Source organism: Chenopodium album, chromosome 9, assembly GCF_948465745.1.
Source record: "Chenopodium album chromosome 9, dcCheAlbu1.1, whole genome shotgun sequence".
NCBI classification, from domain to species: Eukaryota; Viridiplantae; Streptophyta; class Magnoliopsida; order Caryophyllales; family Amaranthaceae; genus Chenopodium; species Chenopodium album.
In genome coordinates this window covers 59,198,098-59,217,902 of record NC_137842.1, presented here as the reverse complement: position 1 = coordinate 59,217,902, position 19,805 = coordinate 59,198,098, and the positions used below count along the sequence as shown (strand labels likewise).

Here is a 19,805-nt window from a genome sequence, read left to right as displayed (position 1 = left end):
TGTCAGTTTATTCATCCATATTTAGACAATGGGGTGGGATACTACATACTTAAGTACTCGACTGGTTCATTCCTACGGTTGCTTCAATAATCCTTAGACTAGAGGCACCTGATACGACTCAAGAAGACTTTTGTTATTAGGCAAGTACCCCATTGGGAGGGTACTTGGTGAAAACAGGCTATGCAATGCTTCAACAACAACTTTCTCCTTCTTCCAATACTTCTGATTCTTTCTGGAAAGTTCTTTGGTCTCTCCAGTTAAACCCTAAATAGAAGTTGTTCCTATGGAAATTGCTACATTGAGATCTAGCAGTTAAGGTGGAACTCAATCACAGATGAGTTCCAGTTCAAGATGTGTCATGTGACCTCTAATATTCAGAATCAGAGGATTTACAACATCTCTTCAGTATATATATGCTTTAGTGCACGCTCAGTTTGGAGGGGTGAATGCCTTGGAATCCGCTCAGAATTTAATGGAGACATTTTTCTTTCACATTGGATCCAAGATTATATCCGACTTTTTATTAGTCGGAATGGGCCTTCTAGTGCTCACTTAGGTAACTTCGTCGGCACGCTTTAGATTTTGTGGTTATGTCGGAATTCTAGAATCTGTAGGGATTCTTCTGCATCCTGGCTCTTTGATTCACAGTTTGCGGAGGTCATGAACACTCATTCTGTCTTTGTATCCTCGGATGGTTCTGCTTATACCCCTAATATTGCGGGAGGTGACGTAGGGGCCTATCCTCCGCATGGGTTTTACTTAGCTCAGCTAGCTTGGCCTGGGTATCCATGGGAGTGAATTTACTTTCACTACAAATTTATGGCGCTTGGTTCCAAGATTCTCAACATGCTGGGATGGGTTAGTGCTTGGATAATGATGACTCATTAGATGATCGAATCATTGGAGGAAGTAACTTCGAGATTTGTTCTTCAGCTTTACATGCGGTGGCTTTGGCTTGCTTGTATGGGATACAATGGGCTTTTGATCAATGGTTTCATTCTATCGCGGTTTTTACTGATTCATATGATCTTGTTACCCTTCTTCCGGGGGATGGGAAAGGTAACGTGGCTTACCTTTGGCTCATCCGTAAAATTAAACAACTTGGCTCAACCTTTCAGTATTGTAGTATACATAAGTCAGATCGTTAGCGCGTTCATCGAGCTCATCAAATTGCCGAAGAAGAGACTGTTATTTTTATTTGCTTTAGTATTAGTATGTAATCTTTTTGTATCCTTTGTATACTCTCTTATATCCGCAAGTTTTTATATAAATAACATAGTAAAATGAAGTTTTCTAGAAATTAATGATTAAGGTAAAATATAGTCCCACAACTTTTGTATTTGTGCACTTTTAGTACATCCTTCTTTACTTTTTTTGTGCACTTTTATTCCCTCGGCCACCATGATTGGTGTTTTACACAAAAAAGTTGAGGGACTAAGCCTAGTCAGCAAAAGTTTAGGGACCATAACTCTTTTTTTTAGAATTTATTTTAAAATTCCGAAAAGTTGAGGGACCAACTATTAATATTTATTATTAATTATTAATATATAAAAACTTTGATTAAAATAAGTTCATTAAAATAAGTTTAATAAAATGAAAGAAAACTTTGATTAGTAACTAAAACACCACTAGCACCCACCTAGTAACCACTCACTCACCACCACTTAGATATGAAACTCCACCACAACCACCCAAACCCCACCCAACCATATCACACCACTAGCAACACCCCACCCCGTAATCACAACCAAGATCTGAAACCCCACATCACTACCCCTAAGATCGAAACTCCACCTTATCATCACCAACCGAAAACTACATGTCACCAGCCACCACCAACAAACCAAAACCCCATGTTACCAACCACCACCAACGAACCGAACTCCATGTCACCAGCCACCACCAATGAACCAAAAACCCAAACTCACCACCACCAATGAATTGAAACCCCACCTCACCACCACTTAGATCTGAAACCCACCTTACCATCACTAAGATTGGAAACGAACAACCACCAATACCTCACCCTTATTAGTTAAAAAATTCATCGAACCCTACCCAAATTCCGAGTCAAAAACTTTGAAAAGGGAAAAGGTGGTGTGGTGGTGGTGAAAGAAGACAGAGCCATTGACAGAGCTTGGCCTAATTTTTTTTTTGGGGTGGGAGCCATTATCAAAGGAAAGAAGGGAGGTATTATCCATAGGACTATAGGAAGGGGGTGAGAGAGAAAATTAGAGGGGGGGGGGGGAAGAGCTAAAGAGGGGTAAGAGAGAGGGGAATCCATGAAAAATGAAGGTTACTGTAATTATTTTTTTCAATAAAAAGAACATGTATTTTTTTTTTGGTTGATGAAAACTATTGTTTTGAATTACTTTAGTTTTTAAATAATGCTAAGGAAATTTTGACTTTTACCACCTCCAATAACGACTTATTTGATTTTACCACTTACATAAAAAAAAAAGTTTTATTTTACCACCACATAAAAAAATTAAAGCTGGATTTTACCACCAATCACCTCCAACTAACGGATTCCGTCCATAAATCAGTTAGTGGGGCCTACCTTGAACACGTGTCACCATATTATTAGGTAAATTTTTTTAAAAAAAAAACCAGGCATCAACCGACGATTGTTGCCATCGTCCAGACCCCCACTGTTGGCCCGACGGACCAGTACTAGGCCCATAGGCGGACCGACTACCATCCCAATTACCAAACCACTATCAGCCCCACCACCTATTCTCCTCACAATGGCCACCGCACAACTACTGCACCGAATCGCTCAATGCACAAGCCACCAGCACTAGATTTCGACCCTCTTTCCACCAATTTCCGACCTTAAAACCCTAGCCACATAATTTCTACCACCCATAAAATCCTCCTCCTAATTTCAACAACTCTTAAAATCCTAGCCACCACCCAATTTCTCACTCCTAAAACCCTATCCACCACCTAATTCCGACCACCTCCCTAGCCTACACACCAAATTTCAGCCCCTCAGCCCACACGAAATTCCGACCAACCGAGGTAAGTTGATTTCGTTGCCAATTGGTTGACATGGAAGATCGGGGAAGACGAAGAAGAAACGTCAAAAAGGTGGGCCCTTGTAGACACCTTATTGTGTCTCCCCAAAAACCAAACCCAGTGATGAATATCTTTCACAACATTGATTATCAAACAAAGTGAAAGTGTGAAAAGTCTTGTGATGTGGTTGTTTTAATAAAAATATCTTTCTTTCTGTTTTTGAAAATGTACTCTGTTTTTGAAAATGTCTAGTTCAATTTAGATTGGTCCATGATAAGTGTCCAATAATAGTGTAGTTAGATTGGGCTTGAAAAGAGCTTTTTAACGATATAGTACAAGCTCAATTCCGATGAATAATGAGGAAGTTATGGCCAAAATACTAAATTGGGCTTGAAATGGTTTTACATGGTCTAATGATCAAGTCGAGGGCCCATTAATTAATATTCCTAAAGTTATTAGGATTGATTTTAAGCTTCTAGAATAATCTAGAAGGTTCTTTTGAATTCTAGTAGAATTAGGAGTAATAATTATATCTTTTAGAAAAAAAAAAAAGAATTTAATTCGGATTAAAACAAGTGTTTTAAAAAAATTAAATCTTATTTTAAAAGATAAGTACGGACGTTATTTAATCGAATTTAATTAGATTAAGGATTGCGTACGAATTTTTGAAAAACGCGTGAACCGTCGCGAAACGACAAAGCTAGCACGCCGCGACGAAGCTGTCGCACCACGACAATGTTGTTGCCCCGCACTAGACCTTGTCGCGCCGCGACAGAGGTAGTTTTATTCCAGATGGGATTCGGTCTTTTCTGATCGTTTCCGGACTATTTTTCTTATAAATAAGGTCATATTTCTCCGTTTTTGATTCACAATCATTTAGTTCTATTCTTTCTACCTATTTCTAAGCCTTTTCTTTTCAAATAAAATACCGCATTCACGAGTTTTAGACACATCTAGCCAACATCGAAGTTGCCTTCGCCCTAGACGTGAAAGGTTGATAATTTCTGTGGGTTTGGTCCCAAATCTCAATTTCAATTATTTAAATTAATTGCATGATTTAATATTTTCCTTGAATTTACTAATGTGTGTATTGTTTTGATAGAAAGAGATACGACGAGACAACAAAGTAAGTTTTTTTTATTGCTATTTCTTTAGAAAGCATGCTTAGATTATTTTAATTTCTAGTATTATGTTATGATGTCTTTATGATTCCTAGTATCATGTTAGGATGTTATTTATTGCTTTATAGTATTATGCTTAGGTTGCTTCCTACTTCTTATGTCATGTTAGTATCATGTTAGGATTAAAACTTTGATCTTTAATGTTTAGTGACATGCTAGCATTTGTTATTAATCTTGTTAGTATCATGCGTAGTATCTTGCTAATATTATTATGCTTTATTGAGATTGAGAATTCTAATGATGATGGTGATTGTTGTTATTATGTTGCTTGATATATTATTGTTATTGCTTGATCACGCCCTCTCTTGCAGGTTTAAAGGAAATTTGTACTTGAAATCACGCTTAATAAGATAATTAATAATTTGATTTTTAGGATAATATGATTATAATTCAAGTGATCGCCAATAATAGATTTATTTGTGCATTAATATTCAACCAACATAGATTAAACAGGTTTATTAGGATTACTATATTGTTTGAATGTTAGTCAGAAAGCACACATGAATATGAGAAAAATAAATTAGAGGCCTATTTTTAGGGCAGGTTACATCTCTTTTAGGTTTGATTTGTACCTTCATCCCCGAATATCCAGTCATGGTTCCATACCACTATAGAGTTAGCGATCTCATGGTTCATGAAGGGATGTAACTTCACCCTGTGAACGGTTTACAAGTTCCTATAACTTGTTGGCCACTCTTTTACTCTAGCTTCCTTCCCTTTGGACACCACCATACTTAAGTGTATGATCACAGTGGGGCTTATGTGTGGGATGCTTGAAATTATTCCTTATAGCCCTACTAACAGATTCATGAACGAAATCCTTTAGTTGGTGGTAAAAGCCAATTTTTGGAAATTTTGTTGGTGGTAAAATAAAACTTTTTTTTTGTAGGTAGTAAAAGCCAATAAATCGTTTTTTTGAGGTGGTAAAAATCAAAATTTTCTAATGCTAATGAAAAAAAAATAATATTAATGAGTCATGGTCCCTAATCTTTTGCCGACTAGCTAGACTTGGTTCCTCAAATTTATTTTTTTTTTTAATTTTTTTTTTTGAAAGAATTGGTTCCTGAACTTTTGGCTGACAAATACCAAACATGGTGGATGAGGGACTAAAAGTGTACAAAATAGTAACGTAGAAAGACTTGCGTGGACCTGGTCCAAAATAATGTTATTGTGGACTCGAGGTTTATACACACGCAACTGACATTATATTGAACATAGTGACCCTTATTTTTTACATAGTAACCTTATTTTTAACATAGTAACCTTTATTATATATCTAGTATAACGTTTAATGTTATTGTAAACTTAAAGTACAACGTGATGAACCTAAATTTAATATAGGGAGCTTTATTATTCATATTAACTGGTATATAAAACATTTCATTAAAAAAATTAACTTCTTATAACCTTCAAGTATATATTACCAAAATTACTTTTATTTCAACATAGAGACCTTTTTTCTGTTATAGTGACCCCTTTTTTTTATTAATAAAACAATCATAATTTCTCAAATGTTAGTGGTCCGCAATATAATAGTGTGAAGCAGGTCCATTTAAGTATTTGTAATAGTTAAGAGGGATTAAAAGTGTACAAATACAAAATATAAGGAACTGTATTTTATTTTTACTCGGAAATTAATTAACCACATTGTTTTTATACCAATCCGAGTGCTTAGCTAGCTCAAATTAATATAAGCTTTTAGGCATTTTGGTCATCCATCGTGGAACACTACTAAACGCGGTGTAATGCTTTATAATTATTCTATATTTTCACTACAATTATAGGATGCATCATGGCTCATGCATCACATACATGTTTTATTTACCTTTTTAAAAAATTGAGTCAATTACTTTTTTTTTTATTATTTAGTCAATTACATCAATAAATATACCTTAAGCAGCTTTTTCGTTCTCTCTTATAATTATCTCCACTCAAAATGTTTTTGTTTTCATTATCCACATTGCCTTTTCTTTGTTGAAATGATTGAATCACTCATCACTTATGTTTCCGTCTGGACCCTGAGATCTTGATACCCCTATCGGCAAGCTGAGAACCTACACAATGAGAAGAAGTTAGCTAACCCCGGGGTGATCCGGGGATAACCACTCCGATGATAAAGGCAGAAAGTGTTTAAGAAAGGAAGATAAGTATGAGAGAGAAAGTAGAGAGAGAGAGAGAGAGAGAGTAATTTGTGTCCTCATTAATGAGGTCTTACCTACTATTTATAATGACCCAACTTGACAGGTGGCTCTCATCCATGCAAAGCCTCTTGAGCCAAGTGTCAAACTTCTGCTGCCACGTGCCGAATTCCAACAAGCCGATATGTCTGCTTTCTGGTACATATCAGCGCCTTTTATGATTACTCAAGGTTTGGTCACGCATTTCTTCAAGATGTCGGCCTTACCTAGATATCATCCTATACAATTAGCCCCCCAAGTGAGGACGTATGATCACATATCATCGTTCTCAGTTAACTTAGCCAACAAACTTAATCTAGCTAAACAAACTTTGGGTTCCACTTCTCATTCTTCAAATTTCACCTCATTTTGGAATTTTTATGTGACACAACGTTTCTTGCACTCTGTCAAGCACTGCGCACCAGTAAAGCACTACTGCTACCCCTGCTGCTGTTCCAGTTCGTTATGCCCATTTGGCTTACACTCAGACACTGCAGTGGATGAAGTTTTAAGGATACCTCAGAGACTTTATTTTGACCTGATGGTGTGGCTACAACTGGATTTATTCTTCTCCTTTAAGCTCTATATTCTTTTGCTGAGAAGATTTGTTTCTTATTTTTGTAGTATTCAAGATGCCTTTGTATAATGTTATAATTCTTTGGTATCTTCATTCGCATTATCTCTCAATTTTGTACTCCGTTATACTCCGTCGACATATTTTTGATATTTACTATCTCCGTTTTCCCCCCAAAGTGACATTGTGTGTCGATAGCAGACAAGGTCTACTTGTTACAAAATATATGGGAGCGAAAAACTCCGTTTTCCCCCCAAGTGACCTTGTGTGCCGTAAGCAGACAAGGTCTATGCTAGAAAATATAAATCAGGAGCAGAAAAAACTCCGTTTTCTCCCCTAAGTGACCTTGTGTGCCGTAAGCAGACAAGGTCTACTTTAGAAAATATAAATCGGGAGCAGAAAAAACTCCGTTTTCTCCCCCAAGTGACCTTGTGTGCCGTAAGCAGACAAGGTCTACTTTAGAAAATATAAATCGGGAGCAGAAAAAACTCCGTTTTCTCCCCCAAGTGACCTTGTGTGCCATAAGCAGACAAGGTCTACTTTAGAAAATATAAATCGGGAGCAGACAAAACTCCGTTTTCTCCCCCAAGTGACCTTGTGTGCCGTAAGCAGACAAGGTCTACTTTAGAAAATATAAATCGGGAGCAGAAAAAACTCCGTTTTCTCCCCCAAGTGACCTTGTGTGCCGTAAGCAGACAAGGTCTACTTTAGAAGATATAAATCGGGAGCAGAAAAAACTCCGTTTTCTCCCCCAAGTGACCTTGTGTGCCGTAAGCAGACAAGGTCTACTTTAGAAGACATTTGGGAGAGACTTTATGCCGGCGTTGTAAATTTTTTTTATTTATTTTTTTTTTTTAAATACTGCCGGAATCTATTAAGTGGAAGTTGAGGGGTTACCTTTTATTTGGGCGGGAAAATGTAGGTTAAGTGACACGTGTTGTTTATCCTGCCGTTGCTTTTTGAACTGTTACTCTCATTTCGTCCGTTGGATCTCTGAACCGCCTTTCACTTCAACCGTCTCCTCAACTTCCCCTCTTTTTTTTATACTCTCCCCTTTTTTTTAGGTTTATCTTCTCTTCTTCTCTAAATACGAGCGATCATTCCTTGATTTTTATCAGTCACCTGTTAACAAATTTTCAGCGTCTTTTAGCATTCTGCTTCTTTGCGCCAGTTACACAACATCCTTTTCGCCATTTGTCGCTTTTTTCGCCTCTCCTGCATTCACTATTCTCCAAAGGTATTTTTTTAAAATTCTAATTTTTATTTTGCATGTTATTTTTGCTTGCTCAATTTTTGGGGTACCACTAATACTAAGTTATTAAAAATGTCTGAAAATAGCAAAGAGGAAGATTTGCCTAACCTTAGCAATGCTAGGCGTCGTTTAATTAGACAGTCTTTAGGTAAAGATGTCGGTAGGGATCAGGGTAATTCATCATCTTTATCCGACAACATTGACCACCCTTCCGACCCCCTTACCTCTGAGGAGCAAAAGCGTGCCTACATTCGCCATAAGGTTATTGCTTTTTGTGAACAGTACATAAATCCAAGCAACCCTAATCTCCCTGCCGATACTGAAATTCTGGACATTGAGCCTGTTAGTGTCCGTTATCATTTACGTAGCTTTCCTGAGGATCAGCATTTTGACCAGTACGGCTCTAACGTTGGCAATATAGGTGTAAGCACTATGCCGAGAGTAAAGCGTGATGTTGCTGTTGCCGAGGAAGCTGAGTCCAGTAGAAAACCCGGTCAGACTCAAGTTGTAAGCTCTTCTGAATCGGGTGATAAAGAAGTTCCTTTAGACCCCCAAGCAGATCAATCGTCGCCTGTGCATGAATCCGCCGTTAACTCTGTTGAAGGTGATGATGAGGCTGAGACTGACAGTGAAAACTCTGATAGTAGGGACAATGTTATTGACTTAACCTCTGAGGTTATCCAGGAGGAAAACCTGGACGAAGGGTATAATTCCGAAGCAGATGACGCGGAATTCCGACAACCTATTGTTCTGGCTGATAACGGCAAAGTTGCTAAGGCAAAGGTAAATGAAACCTTTAGGAAGACGGCACTTGGAAAAGATTATTGCCGTAAAGCCAAAACTTTTTATAACCTTCCAGATGAGTATGAATTGGCTATCCCTCCATCTGGATCTTCAGTGCTGGATTGTCCAGCAGGTTGCGTTGCTGTTTACGCAAAGCACTTTGATTTCGGACTTCGTCTTCCTCTTCATCCTTTCATTGCTAAAATCCTAAAGGCCTGGAATGTTTGTTTAGTGCAATTAACCCCTCCCACTATTCGTGCTGTTATTGCAACGGTGTGGGTCATGTTGTATAGAAATTATCCATTGACTCTTAATGTATTTAGACGATTGATTACTTTAAAAAGAGATGGTCAATCGGAAGGGTGGTGGTCCTTGTATACTCAACCTCGTAAATACACCGTCCACCCTAAATTATCAAGCTGTAAGGGCTGGCAAGGCAAGTTTTTCTTCATGTCCGTTCCTGATGACTTTCCACTCAGGAGAACATTTTTCCGACCTCACCCTCGCTTTGATACTATTCTCGAGAGAGATCTCGGTAAACATGAACGCAGGGCGGTTAGCCATTTTGATATTTTGGAATCTGATAACGGTGACGGTAAAATCCGTCTAACCCCTAAGGTGTGGGTGCCGAATGTGAGTTATATTCTCGGCAACGCACCTCTATCTCATGTCGGTCTTTGCTGGACTGACCTCCATGGTACTAACTTATTTATGCCTAATATCTTTGCATTTTCCCTCTCTTTTATTTCGGAGTTATTGTTGTATTCTTCTTTTATCTAGTTTAACGTTTTATTTATCAATATTTTAGGCATCGACAAGTTGGATAACAAACAGCTCGGGTTGTCAGCTGATGGCAACAGAGTTATCAGACGCTGCCCTAAAGCCTCCAAACCATCTTACGACACCCTTGCTACCTATTGTAGCCGTGCTCCTACCGTTAGTGCTAAAAGAAAGGCTGAAGAGATGGCTGATGATAGCGCAAAGAGAAGAAAGTTGTCTTCTCTTGCTAATCGGCACGGCGGCGGTGTTAGGGTTAACAGCCCTAGGCGATCTGATGGTGCCGCCACCAAGGCAAACCAAGCCAAGGACAAGGAATTGCCCCCTTCCTCAAAGATTCAGGACAAAACGGTGGTTCAAAGTATTGCACTGTCCATCAAGAGGGTGACAGATGGGGTGGAGGTTGAGGATCTTACTAACACACCCGAAACTCCTCCTGCTCAACCTCCTACTTCCGGTCAACTTATAACTCAAACTATTCCTACCGCTGGTGGTTCTGATACCAGCGCTCTTGGTCTCGTTTATCGAGACAAGCAATGGATTGAACGCCCTAACGGGAGATTTCCTGAAGAGGTTCTTAAAGGGTTTACTGCCCCTCCTGGCCATTCTGGAGACCGATGGCAGCCCACCATTGATGCATGCCGGAATGAATCAATGATTACAGATGACCCAATGCAGGGTGGGACTCTCGGATATCGGCTGCTGAGTAATCTTACTCTTCCAATGGACAGGCCTGCTAGTGCTATCGGTCCTCTTGCTGCTCTCCACATGCATAATATGATGAAGGTATGTACCGAAATCATTGCGCTTGTTACTTTTGTTTTTATATACACTCATCATTTTCATTTGTGCCTTTTGTACAATTTTATTTCTTATTACACATTTATTAATATAATTCTAACTCACACTCATCTTGCCCTTATTTAGGCTGTTATGTCTGGTACTGAACTCGTAGAGATGTACCGATATTATCAGGAAAAACATCATCAATCCTCTACCAGTCAGAATGCGCTGCAAACGGCCTTAGATAACGCTGACAAGGCTTTAAAGAAGCTGAAGGAAATTAAGGCAAAAGACAACCTTGAGATGACTGCTCTCAGGACAAGAGCTAATAAAGTCGAAAGTCTTGAGCTAGAGGTTCAACAGCTTAAGACTGAAATTGTTGAGAAAAATCAGGCCATTGAACGCCTTCCTACCCTTGAGAAAGATCTCAATGACGCTAAGGCTTGCATCAGCAACCTTGAAAACAAAGTTCAGGGATTGGAGGCCGACAAACCTGCAGTCTGACAGAGAGCAGTTAGCCGTTACCTGGCTTCTCGGGAATTTTGCAGTCGGCTTCAAGATCGCTTTGACGGTGGATGGACTGCAGCGCAAAGGTGTATTGTTCATGCCGCTGGCTGGAAGAAAGAGGATTGGGCTAAGGTTGAAAAGGCTTTTAACGAGGAAGCGTTCAAGATCCCTTCAGGCTTTGAAGAGCAACAGTTTTCGGACGAAGACCTTTTCAATCTAGAGCCCAGCGGTGACGACGGCATCAAGGATCCTAGCATATTAAACTCCCCAACTCCTGAAGATGCACAAGCTTGAAGGGGCGGGCAGTCATCACCGACATCTTCCTGTGGTTCTAGCATAATTGGGCCTTATCAGCTATAGCCTGATATGTAAATTTTTACTTTGGTTCAGAACTGTTTTTTTTTTTTTTTTTTTTTTTACAATGCTGTTTTATCGGCATATACCCTTTTTGTGGTGATGCCTGTCGATTGTCATCTTTAACTATTATGAATACTCATTTGCACTTTTAATCATTATGCTATATTAATTATTCACGCCCGTAAACTTTTCATCTAACAACTTTTACCATCCGTCATAGTAATATTAGCATTATAGCAGCACCAGCAATTACCATTTAACAAGTAAATTTGTATATGATTATATGATATATAACTCTTTCACTCCCCCTAGTATGCATATTTCCGTTAGGAATTATGTATACTATGAAATGATACGCGTTGCGGGTTCAGAGTACAACATCGGTCACCAACTGCTATGATTTTTCAGCCAGTTAGGTACCCTCTCGTCGATCACTTTCTGAGCTACGCCTTACATTGGCGTATACCCGAATTGATTTTGCCGGTATTATATTTTGAACCAGCAACCTCGTGAGTTAATGTATACAACTGATCAGGCTGTAGGTTCATTAACTTCACGGAAGCGGTTTTTAGCTGTCCGTCCCATTTAACGATGTACTGCTAAATGGAGGATGTCTATTTCCAACACATGTCATCTGAATATTTTTTCATTCATCACTGACATCTTTATTGATATTAGCTTCATTTCGTTGAAAAAATTTATACATTTCTATACATAGTACTTCTTTAGCACCGCTGAGTTCCATACATTTTTTAGCGGTGCTCCATCCAATGTCTCAAGATAAAATGATCCCTGGATGACTACATCTCTAATCCGATAAGGTCCTTCCCAGTTTGCCGTGAGTTTTCCATCTTCATTTCCCTTTCCTGTTGCTGCTGTTCTTCTCAGTACCAAATCCCCTATACTTAACGGCCGATGAGACACCCTTTTATTGTAGGCTCTCGACATTCTTTCTTTATATGCAGCTGACTTAACTGCTGCTTTTTCTCTGAGCTCTGGCAGAAAGTCCAATTGCTCCCATAAGAGCAAATCATTTTGTTCTTCACAGTAATGCTTAACTCTAAATGTCGGCAACCCAACCTCTGCTGGTATAACTGCTTCTGTACCAAATACTAAAGTGTAAGGTGACTCGCCCGTGGCTTCTCTAACAGTAGTTCTGTTGGCCCACAATATCTCCGGTATCAAATCTGCCCACAAACCCTTTGCATCTTCAATCTTCTTTTTTATTGCTGTTATAATTTGCTTATTTGCTGCTTCTGCCTGGCCGTTAGACTGTGGATGGCATACTGCTGCATAAGCAAATTTCACTTTGTACATCGTTAAGAGATCTTTGACCGGCTTACAATCAAATTGGGTTCCATGATCAAAAAACATTGCCATTGGCAACCCAAATCTTGTGAAGATACTCTTCCATATAAACTTTTTTACTTCTGATGCCGTTATCTTCGCTACTGGTTCTGCCTCAATCCATTTTGTGAAATAATCTATTCCTACTATTAAAAATTTTCTTCCACCCGTGGCCGATGGGAACGGGCCAACTATATCCATCCCCCATTGTGCAAAAGGGATTGTATTTAATATCGGAGTAAGATCATTGGGAGGCAAGTTAATAACTGGGGTAAATTTTTGACATTTCTCACATCTTTTAACATAAGCCACTGCATCTGCATTCATCGTTGGCCAGTAATACCCCCTTCTCATTGCTTCTCTGGATAAGGCTCTCGCTCCGAGATGATTACCACAGCTACCGTCATGTAACTCTTCCATCAACCTTGTTGACTCAAAATCCGTTATACACCTCTGTAATGGCAGTGAAAACCCCCTTTTGTATAACTGACCTTGGTACATGACAAACCATACACTGTCTTTTCTTAATTTTTTCAACTCCCCCTTATCCGTCGGCGCTGCCCCATGAAGGAGGTATGCCAATATTTTATCATACCACTGGTTCCCGACATCAGTACACAACACCTCTGCTGACATCTCATCTATGCTTCTCTGCTTTAAAACCTCCACCATGATCGTTCTTTCCAAGTCATTAAAACTCGAACTTGCCAACCTTGCCAACGCATCTGCCTGAGCATTTTTCAGCCTCGGAACCAATTTTATCTCAAAATATTGTAGTTGCGCTGCTAACTGTTTCATTTTCTCCAAATACTTCACCATAGCTGGCTCTCGTGTTTCATACTCTCCACTATATTGACTTGATACCAGCTGGGAATCGGTTGTTAAAACCAACCGTTTTGCTTCTACTGCTATTGACAACTGTATTCCAGCTATTGCAGCTTCGTACTCAGCCTCATTATTTGTTGCCTTGAACTTAAACTTCATGGAATATTCAAATACTTTCCCATCTGGTGCCGTTATCACAATTCCAGCCCCTGCTCCCGTTGCCGCAGCTGAACCATCAACCGATACCTGCCATGTTCCCAATTCTTCCTCTTCATCGGTATATGTGGTCTCAACAATGAAATCCGACAATGCCTGAGCCTTGATTGACGTTCTTGGCCTGTAGCTTATTTCATACTCCGATAACTCTACTGCTCATGTCAGTAATCTGCCTGACGTATCCATTTTGTGCAATGATTTTTCCAAAGGATGATCGGTTAATACTTCTATCGGATGTGCATCAAAATAAGGCCTCACCTTTCTAGCCGCCACTACTACTGCTAACGTAATCTTCTCTATCACTGGATATCTGCGCTCTGCCGCATTCAATACATGACTAACAAAATATATCGGCTTCTGCTGCTTCTTCCTTTCCACCAACAAAACGGCTGCTACCGTTTTTGGTGATGCCGAAATATATAACTGCAACACCTCTCCCTTCTCGGGCCTAGCAACCGTGGGAAGAGATCTGAGATGATTCCTTACTACTTCCAGAGCATCAATTTGTTCCTTTCCCCATTCGAATGCCTTGTTCTTTCTCAGCACCATGAAAAACGGAAGCGCCTTGTCAGCTGACTTGCTGATAAATTTGGTCAATCCTGCCATCCTACCGGCCAATCTCTGTATATCACGAATGGTTTTTGGTTGTTTCATTTGGAGCACCGCATTCACCTTATCTGGATTTGCATCTATTCCTCGTTCACTGACCATGAAGCCTAAAAACTTCCCTGATCTAACCCCAAACACACACTTCTTTGGATTCAACTTCATCTGATATCTCCTTAACGTCTCAAATGTTTCCCTCAGATCTGCTATATGGTCTTCTTTTTCCTTACTCTTCACTATTGTATCATCCACATAGACCTCAACCTTTTGGCCCTTCTACCTCTCAAATATTTTGTCCACCAACTTTTGATATGTCGCTCCTGCATTTTTCAACCCAAACGGCATTGCCTTATAACAGTACACGCCGACATCTGTTATAAAAGTTGTTTTGTTCCTATCAGCCTTGTGCAAGCTGACCTGGTGATAACCCGAAAATGCATCCAAGAAACTAAGCATGGCATGACCTGAAGTTAAGTCTACTAGCCTATCTATTCGAGGTAATGGGTAACAATCCTTAGGGCAAGCCTTATTCAAATCTGTAAAATCCACACACATTCGCCACTTCCCTGACGGCTTTCTCACCATTACTACATTTGCCAACCATTCTGGATATGTGCAAGGCTCAATGAACCCTGCCGCTAAGAGCTTATTCACCTCAGCCTGAATTGCTTCTATCTTTTCAGTTGAGAAATTGCGCTTTTTTTGCCTTATCGGTCTGAACTTTCTATCAACATTCAACTTATGCTCCATCACCTCTGGATGTATCCCCGGCATCTCACTTGCTGAAAACGCAAAGACATCTGCATTTTCACGCAATAGACTTATCAGATGGCATCTTGTATCTATATCCATATCAGCCCCAACTTTCACTGTCCTACTCGGATCACCCGGTTGCAACTCAACCTGAACAATTTCTCCCCCTGGTAACGGCCTAGGAGCTTCCTCTGGCCTCGTGTCAAAGTTCTTCATGGTTAAGTCTTGGACTGTTGGCTCACCTTCTCTTATCGGATTGCATGGTACCGAAGCACTGCCAACTGGATTCTTTAAAGCAGTCACATAACAAGCTTTTGACATTACCTGACCTCCATACACCTTTTCTACAGCTCCCGAATTTGACACATAAGCTATTGCCAAATGATAAGTTGATACAACGGCCTGCATATCATGTATTATCGGTCTGCCGATAATTGCATTGTAGGCTGACTTAACGTCCACTACCAGAAACTCTGCCATCACATCTCTTGCCTGTGGCCCATCACCCAGCTTAACTGGCAATACTATGCTTCCTTCTGGCCTTACTGTTGACCCATTGAACCCAATTACAGGATATGATACCGGCTTCAGGTACTGTCTCCCTATATTCATCTCATTGAAAGCTTGCACAAACAACACATTTGCTGAAATACCTCCATCAACCAGCACTCTTTTGATGTCAGCCCCGTTTATTTTAGTTATTAAGACTAACGGGTCATCATGCGGGAACACTACACTCCTTGCATCTTCTTCTGTGAACACCACCTCAGGTATCGCAGCTGGTCGAGGACGATTGTCCACATCCAGGGCACAAACTAGATGACGATGTTCAGCCAAATGCTTCTTTGCTCCACTAATCGTTCCTCCGTGAACCGGCCCCCCCGTTATCACATCTACCCTTCCAGTTGATAACGGCGGTATTCCTACATCTCCTTGTCGGACTACTCCCCCTTGCACCCTTTCTGGCCTTGCTTCTATCCGTTGCCTCTCAACTGTTTGTGCTGGTTGTTGATTCCTGCCTGTGTTCAACCGGTATTGTGTCAAATGCCCTTTTCTGATCAACTCCTCAATGTTATCTTTCAACTGCGTACACTCTTCTGTGTAATGCCCTACATCCCTATGAAACATACAATACTTTTTCACATCTCTTGGCCTTGCCTTCATGGGAATCGGCCTTGACCAATCTTCTCTATTTTGATTCACTGAGTAGATTGCTGCCCTTGGTGCATTCAAGGGAGTGTAAGTGTTGTATCTCATTGGCGGCCTTGACGCCCTTGGATCTTGCCGACTTCCTCCTCCCCTTCCTGGGGCAAGAGCTCTCGGCCTATTACTTCCGAACGATGTCCCTTCATGCTGATTTTGCCCTCTTCCAACAGCGACATGTCTACTACTTGTCTTCATCAATTCCTCACTCTTAATGTAATCATGGGCTTTGCTAAATGCTGCTGCTAATGTCGGCAGATTTTTCCTTGTCAGATAACGCTTGAAATCAGAATCAACCAAGCCATTCATCAAAGCCATCACAGCTATTTCTTGTTGCAGTTTTGGGATCGTGTTCGCCTCATTGTTAAACCGTCTAATATAATCCCTCAGGGATTCATCTGACCTCTGCTCTACAGCCATCAATTCTCCAGAGGTTCTCTGCCGCACACTATTACTGACATATTGACCTACAAACATTTCGGTCAACCTTTCAAAACTATCTACCGATCCAACTTCAAGGTTGTTAAACCAATCGGCTGCAGCCCCAATCAAAGTAGTCGGAAAGACCTTACACCAAACTACATCTGAGTTAGTATACAACATCATGTGTCCCTCATAGGACGTTATAAACCTCGTTGGATCTCCTCTTCCATCATACCTGCAAGTCGGCATTTTCACCTTCTCCATTGGCTGGTCCAAGATATGTTGGGCAAAAGGAGATGCCCTTAACTGCACCACTGTTCGCACTGCCTGCCAATCTACCTGTGAACTTCTCTGCTGCTGGGTTCTTGTACTTACCGTGTGACTTGAGGATTGCTCATCCCGTCGTGACATTGTATGCGTTCTTACCGGTGACTCATGTCGGGGTCTCCTAGGCGAGTTCATCAACGGATTATATTGCTCTTCTTGATTGCGGTGCGGTGTTCCCCTACCGGCTTGAGCGGCCCCCCTTTCAGCCTGTGCCGTCTCAGCCTCCTTTCTCTTCTTACTCATTGCACTCATCACCCTTGCTGCTGTCTCCAATTCATCTGGTGTGAATGCTGCCATGGGATCCTCTGCCTCCCCTCCACCTGCAGGGGGGGTTATCGGCATATGAAACTGGTTATCCTCCAAGGTATAAGTTTCATCCACTATTTCTATCTGGGGCTGCTCTACTGACTGATTTACTACTTTTCTAGTCATTGGTGTTTCATTGTTTCCGGCCATGATTGTTGTTATATATATATATTTTGTGTGAGGTTCTTAGGCGATAGAAGTGATCAATGTCCCCCTCCTTCTAGCGCCAAATTGTTTCTGTCTGGACCTGAGATTCTGATACCCCTATCGGCAAGCTGAGAACCTACACAATGAGAAGAAGTTAGCTAACCCCGGGGTGATCCGGGGATAACCACTCCGATGATAAAGTCAGAAAGTGTTTAAGAAAGGAAGATAAGTATGAGAGAGAAAGTAGAGAGAAAGAGAGAGAGAGAGTAATTTGTGTCCTCATTAATGAGGTCTTACCTACTATTTATAATGACCCAACTTGACAGGTGGCTCTCATCCATGCAAAGCCTCTTGAGCCAAGTGTCAAACTTCTGCTGCCACGTGCCGAATTCCGACAAGCCGATATGTCTGCTTTCTGGTACATATCAGCGCCTTTTACGATTACTCAAGGTTTGGTCACGCATTTCTTCAAGATGTCGGCCTTACCTAGATATCATCCTATACAACTTACTTCATTTGCACAATAGTCCCATTATATTTTCGTTCTGGAGATGAAAACCTGGAATTTATATTATGAACTAATATATGTCATTTTGTACGCTAAAATTAATAAAGTAATGACATTTGATATCCTACTTCATTTAAGCAAGAGTGTTTTTTTTATTAAAGTGCATAGTTTTTTTTTTTTTTTTTTTTTTTTTTTTTTTTTTTTTTGTCACTATAGGTAAAAACAATAATAATAATAATTATTATTATTATCAATGACAACATTGGTTTGTAACTTATCTTATTTTTATCTTTACACACGTGTGTTGGTATTGAGAGACTTGTAATCTCATCTTTTCTTGAGACGGCATTATTATTATTATTATGAAAAATAATTAAAACCTACAAATTCAACCGAATACAAGAAATTAGTGGGGGAACTGAGATAAATTTGGGCCTCCAACCCTCTAGCTATAGCCGAGAAATTATTTTTTTGTATTATTATTATTATTATTATTATTAAGCTGTCAATATAATTTATTGTGAAATTTATAAAAAAGTATTCATAGTATTAAATAAATGTTATTATATCAAAAAGTAATAAGTATAAAAATTATGATAAAACTTGTTAAACGATAACAAGAAAATTCAAATCAAATTAGACCAGACTAAATCAGAAAGATTCATATCAAAATTAGACCAGACTAGAAACATATATTAGACTAGAATATTCAAATTATACTAGATCATGTCTTACTATATTCTAGCCACATCACCTTTTTTTGTGAAGAAAAACAAGTCCTTATTTGCCCTTATTAATGTTTTTTTTTTTTTGGGACTTTTAGAAAATAGTAAATGGACATTTATGCCTTTAAAACTATTTGTATAAACATTTTTCAATATTAATATTACCAATAATAAAAGTTATTCTTGTATAAAAAAATTTTAAAAAAAAATAAAAATATTTATAACATAAAATCAAACAGAAAGAGTTTCTCAAGCGTTAGCCGCCTCTTTAAAAAAAAAGCGGAAATTTCATGAATAAATGAAAAGATACTCCATAAACCTGCTGAATTGATTAAATAAACATTACTTTTATACTCCGTATGTAAGAAATAGTACGTTGTTATAGACTAATTAAAGATAAATTACACTAACCAACTTCTGGCTGCTAGATCTAGCACTAGATCGTGCTGGGTGTCAGGTAGTTGAAAAACTAGGAATGAAGAGTGGAAAGTAAAGTGGGTTGGTTGTGGCCTTGTGGGGATGTCTAAAATATTATTGCTCCCAACATGTTCTAATTAAAATTTTCCTGCTTTAGTTTTCTTAAGTAAAAAAAAAAACTTGCTTTTAGAAAAATGGAAAAGAAAAATCCAACCTCTGAGCGGCCTGACATTAAAAATATAATCTTCCATTAATCTGATAAAAATCTAACCTTTATACCCCACCTTCTTTGACGGGTCCATTTGACCTTCAACCTGTTAAACAGATTAATATTTTTTTTTGTTTAAATTCTCACTTTCCTTCTCACTCCTCTTCTTTCTCTCTCCTCTCTACACCACCACCAGACCACCGCCTCTGCCACTACTTACCTCACCCTACCCAAACCCAAAACCGAAACCCTCTTCCTCCTCGTCCACTCGATCTCTCTCATCCCCAACCAACATCCAACCCAAGCAGTCCCATATTGCAGCCTCACGCAATCCTCCCAAACGACGCAGCCCTCCGAAAACCTCCCTGTTTCAAATCACGCA

At 39.6% G+C, this 19,805-nt stretch overlaps 1 protein-coding gene across 1 annotated transcript; it reads right to left on the bottom strand.

Moving 5' to 3' along the window:
* Positions 1-14,682: 14,682 nt before the first annotated feature.
* LOC145557821 (uncharacterized) lies at positions 14,683-17,568 on the bottom strand. The gene has a single exon (XM_081619001.1). It carries the CDS (start codon positions 17,566-17,568, stop codon positions 14,683-14,685), a length of 2,886 nt encoding a protein of 961 aa, XP_081475127.1.
* Positions 17,569-19,805: the final 2,237 nt, after the last annotated feature.